Source organism: Pelophylax lessonae (genome assembly GCF_965119305.1).
Source record: "Pelophylax lessonae genome assembly, chromosome: 2".
Classification (NCBI taxonomy): domain Eukaryota; kingdom Metazoa; phylum Chordata; class Amphibia; order Anura; family Ranidae; genus Pelophylax; species Pelophylax lessonae.
Window position 1 is genome coordinate 364,226,947 of NC_138769.1, and position 5,487 is coordinate 364,232,433.

The following is a 5,487-nucleotide window of genomic DNA, read 5'->3' on the forward strand; positions in this document are numbered from 1 at the left end:
TTATTTGGCAGGACAGATGGTGTTTGCGCGGCGCTGGCTGCGGGCGGACGGGGAGGATTCGGCAACAATCTTAGAGGCGGCCCACCTGGGCTCCTTCGAAACCCTTAGGTTGGCGCTGTTTAGGGGTCTGGGCTCAGATCTCCCTTTAACGCTCTCCATGAGGGCGACTGTTAGGGCTTGGGCCCAGTCATTGAAGTTGACATGCCCCAGTTATGTTGGATCCTCCCCGTCCGAGCCGTTGTGGATGAACCCTACCTTTCCTCATTTTCGTCACTTACCTGATTTGATGTTGTGGGCGACGCGGGGCGTAAAAACCTTGGGTGATATAACAGCGGCGGGGGCTCTCTTGCCGTTTGACCGTTTGCGGGAGAAATTCGACCTGCCTAGTGGCTTTATCTTCAGATACCTCCAATTGCGGCATGCCTTTCAGGCCCAATTTGCCTCATCCTCTGTAGAGCTGTCTCCTTCGGACTTAGAATGCGTGTTGACCTGTGATACCACACTCAAAACTCTCTCCACTGTGTACAAGGATATGTTCCGACTTACACCCCCTGGCATAGTTAGATGTAGGGAAAAATGGACGGCTGAGGTGCCGGACCTACAGGGGGAGGACTGGGATGATGTATGGACGGAGCCGTTCAAATATTTAGTGGCTGCTAGGGACAAACTAATTCAGTTTAAATTCCTCCACAGGATTTACTATACTCCGGCCCGTCTGGCCAGAATCTTCCCGACTTCGTCTGCGGAGTGTTGGCTTTGTTCCGCTTCCCCCGCAGATGCAACTCACATTTTTTGGGGCTGTGGCCCAATTCAGCAGTTTTGGACTGCGGTGACGTCCTGTCTCGCCGAGGTGCTGCTGACTCCGATTCCGCGAACCCAGCGAGTCTGTTTGCTGGGTTTGGTGGAGGAGGTGGTCCCCTCGGTGGCCCACAGGACTTTGCTGAGTGTTCTTCTATTCTATGCCAAAAAGGCTATTTTACTACATTGGAAGAAGGTTTCCCCGCCATCCTTACTGTTCTGGAAAGGCCTAGTGAATGCAATGCTGCCCCTATACAAAGCCACCTATGTCTCACGAGGTTGCCCGAAAAAATTTGACAAGGTTTGGAGGGCGTGGGTGGACTCCTCAGACACTGTGGGCTGAACTGCATATTGTGTAACTGTTATGACGCTGGTGTATTGAACGCTCTATAGAAGTGTACTTATGCTATCTTGTATTCTAGCTTTGTAGTCCTGCAAGAACAGCCAGATATTGGGTCTCTTTAATGTTGAATTGACATGTTTTGATCCCGGGTAGGGGGGAGATATGGTGTGTGGTTTATGAGAAGGGACCGAAGGTTGTTTACTCCGGAGGCCGGTGGTAGGTCGTGCTGTCCTTGGACGGTGGCCTGCGCTGACCCCCTGACCTCGACGCTCCTGGTCTTCTCAGGGTGCTGGTGGTCGTTTTTGGGTGGGTGGGGGGGGGGGGAGGTTGTTGTTGGGTTATTGTATGCCTTTTTTTGGCTGCTGTGTGTGTCTGTTTGTGTTACTCTGTTCTTTCTTTAAAAATCAATAAAAAGAATTTTTCAAAAAAGAAATGCTTGGTGTTCCCTCTCCCTGATCATAGTCAGACTGATTGAGTGTCCTTTCTATGATCCTTATATTTTGCAACTAGGAAGAGTGATACAGAGTCCCAGAGCGGTGCTCAGGAAACCTCCACTGCTTCACCAGTTTTATTAGGTTCTGTTGCCTCAAAATTGTGGTAATTGTGCAGACAGACTACCTAGCTCCCACACAAAACCATTCTGCTACAAATGTATTTATAAGTTAGCAGGAAAAGAATCATCAGCCCTAATGAAGGATTTCTTAAAGACTGTCCAAGAGGAGATTCTGATGACTATTCAGACTGTGAGGTCTTCATTAGGAACTTCAGGATCCACAGTATCTCCTGCAAGGGAGGGTACCTCCTCACAAGAGAGTCTTTCTGTTAGGCCAGGACAGTCCAGCCTGTTACTTTCACAGAGTCTCCCTTCAGGGTTACAGAGGAGTAGACAGGTAGAGGAGGAAAAAGACCGCTCAGCCTCCCAATCCAGCTCAGAGGGAGAAGGAGAAAGGGACTCAGAGGAACCAGAACCAACCAGAAATCTGTTTGGGCTTGATAACATGCAAGGGCTCCTTCAAGCAGTGTATGCTTCTGAAGAGATACCCGATTTACCAAAAGAGACTTCAGCCCAGGACAGACTCTATAAAGGTCTAGGTAAGACTCCTAGAGTTTTTCCTATCCACCAATCCCTCAAGGGGTTGGTCCTCCAACAATGGCAGCGGCCGGAGACTAAATTTAGCAGACCAGTTTCCTGGAAATGCAGATTTCCCTTTAAAGAAGAGGATATCGAACAGCTTATAAAAAGTCCTAAACTAGATGCACCTTTGGCACAAGTGACCAAAAAATCTGACCTCTCCTTTGCTGATACAGGCAGTATTAAGAATGTCATGAATAGGAAAGCGGAGTCCCTTCTGAGGAAGGCCTGGGAGGCTAATGCTTCTACTATGGCTCCAGCATTGGCTGCCTCCTGTGTGGCAAGGAACACTTTTTGTTGGCTTGACAGGCTGAACAAAAACTTACCGCAAGAAAAAACCCAAGACCTACAGGACTCCCTCTCATTAATAGGGAAAGCAGTAGCTTACTTGGCTGATGCAGCGGTGGAGTCTGTTGTAGCCTCTGCCAAAACAGGTGCCCTCTTAAATTCAGCCAGAAGATCCATTTGGCTAAAAGAATGGGAGGGAGACCTTACCTCTAAAACAAAGCTCTGCGCTTTGCCTTTTGAGGGATCTCTACTCTTTGGGTCTGGTTTGGATGAGGTCTTAGCCAGGTCCTCGGAAAGGGGGAAGAAATTTCCGGTAAAGAGGAAGGAGGTTCCCAGGAAATTTTTTCGAGGCCCCAAGGAGCAAAGTCAAAATAAACGTAAAAGAGAACCTAACAAAAGATGGGGTTTCAGAAAGGGAAGACAAAGGAACAACTTGCTCTTTCCTTCTACTGCAGGCTCAAGAGACAACAAGTGACGCCAGCATCAAGGTGGGGAGCAGACTGAATCAATTTCTTACCCGTTGGGAAGAAATTTCAGTCTCCCCATATATTTACACCCTCATTCAGGAAGGTTATCGCCTTCAATTCAATACCTCCTATTACGAAAACCCTGACCCAGATTCCCAAAAAACCTCAGACAAAAGAAGCCCTACTACAAGGAATTCAAGAACTGGCAGAGCAGTTAGTAATAATTCCGGTTCCAGAAGATCAACATCTTCAGGGATTCTACTCCCATGTGTTTGTGGTCCCAAAGGCATCAGGCAAGTTCCGCCTGATAATAAACCTAAAAAAGCTCAACAGGTTCCTGAGGTACAAAAAATTTTCGATGGAAACTATTTATTCAGTACGGAAGAACTTATTAAAAAAACGTTTTCATGACCACCTTGGATCTCAGAGATGCTTATCTGCATGTCCCCATCCATCCAGAACATCAGAAATTCCTAAGATTTGCTATAGCAACCAAAGGAAAGACAATGCATTGGCAGTTCAGGGCACTACCATTCGGACTGGCTGCCAGTCCAAGGATTTTTACAAAGGTTCTTGCGGAGGCAGTGGCTCACCTACACTTGTTAGGGATTGCCCTGATCCCTTACTTGGATGATCTAATGATTTTCGGGAAATCAGAGGCCCAGGTACATGGCTCATCAGCTGGAAAAAATCAGCCCTGGTACCTTCCCAGATGCGGAATTTTCTGGGTTTCCAGGTAGACTCAAGGGCTCAAAAGCTGTTTTTACTCCAAGAAAAAAGGGAAAAAAGAAGTACTGCAGTCCAGACACTGGTGGACTCTCCATCCTGTTCCAGGAGAGAGATTCTAAGGGTTTTGGGGCTAATGTCAGCCAGTATACCAGCACTGGTGTGGGCACAACTGCACGCAAGGGAACTTCTGTTCTACCATCTGTCGTCTTGGGACAGAAAGACAGAATCATTAAACGAGCACGTCATCCTCACTCCACAAGTACAGACATCCCTGAAATGGTGGAAAGACCAAACCAACTTGGGGAAGGGCAGACCCTGGGGACAGTGGAATCCTATAGAGATTACCACGGACGCCAGCACAAAGGGTTGGGGAGCCCACATGGACGGAGCTCATACCCAAGGGATCTGGAACAAGAGAACAGCTCAAGCCTCCTCAAATTTCAGAGAGTTGAAGGCAGTGGGGGAGGCCTTGAAAGCCTTCAGAGAAAACATCCTCAACAGAGAAGTTCTCCTCCTTTCAGACAATACTACAACAGTGGTATATCTGAACAGGCAAGGAGGAACCAGATCCAGACCCCTCTTGGATTTGGCTACAGAAATCCTGAGTTGGGCAGAGGAAAGGGTAGTTTCCCTGGTAGCAGTTCACATCAGGGGGAAAAACAACCTACAAGCAGACTTCCTCAGTTGTCATCTTGTCCAAGAGGGAGAATGGGAGTTAGATCCCAAAATTTTTCAAATGATAATTCAAAGATTTGGAACCCCAGAAATAGATCTGTTCGCCACGGCTCAAAACAAGAAGGTGGACAGCTTCTTCTCCCTTACTCGGAACAGAGGGATGACAGGGTTGGATGCACTAGCTCAACCTTGGCAGTTCAACCTGGCATATGCCTTCCCCCCTCTGATGTGATTCCGAGAGTCCTTCAAAAAATAAACCAGTCAGGGGATCTTCGGTTGATTCTAATTGCCCCATGGTGGCCAAGGAGGCCTTGGTTTGCCACAATGAAAGCCATGGCAATAGCCTGCCCATGGCGTCTTCCAGTCTCTCAAGACCTGCTGTCACAGGGTCCTGTTCTGTGTCCGGACCCGGAATTTTTTCAGTTGGCAGCTTGGCTACTGAAAGCCAACTCCTAATTTCGAAAGGTTGCTCGCAGAGAGTGGCAGATACTCTCTTGTTGAGCAGGAAACCGGTTACAAAAAAGATCTACACTGAAGTATGGAAAAGTTTTTGTACCTGGGGTAGGCAAAAAGGTTTTGCCTCCTCTTCTACCCCTGTAATCCTAGAGTTTCTACAGGATGGGGTGGATAAGGGTGTGGCTATTAACACCCTTAGGGTACAAGTGGCGGCTCTCTCAGTGTTTCTAGACACCCGTCTGGCGAAAGAGCCACTGATAAAAAGATTTATTTTAGCCAGACAAAGGGTTACCCCTATTGTAAAAGACAGGTTCCCACCTTGGGACCTGACAAGGGTCCTAGAGGCATTATCTAGGGTTCCCTTCGAACTATTGGAAGAAATTTCCCTTAAATTGTTGTCCCTAAAATTGACCTTCTTACTGACCATCACGTCAGCTAGAAGAGTGGGAGACCTTCAAGCCCTCTCTATCAAAGAGCCTTTTATGGTAGTATTTCCAGACAGGATAGTCTTATGACCAGATCCTCTGTATATTCCGAAGGTAGCATCTCCTTTCACAGAACACAGGAAATAAACTTGCCATCCTTCTGTGATAACCCAA

General features: G+C 47.6%; 1 protein-coding gene across 1 annotated transcript; it reads left to right on the forward strand.

The window, feature by feature from the left end:
- Nucleotides 1-1,830: 1,830 nt before the first annotated feature.
- Nucleotides 1,831-3,036, forward strand: LOC309548118 (lamina-associated polypeptide 2-like; the record flags this gene model as incomplete). The annotated part of the gene is made up of 1 exon (XM_082248083.1): nt 1,831-3,036. One exon carries the CDS (start codon nt 1,831-1,833, stop codon nt 3,034-3,036), a length of 1,206 nt encoding a protein of 401 aa, XP_082104209.1.
- Nucleotides 3,037-5,487: the final 2,451 nt, after the last annotated feature.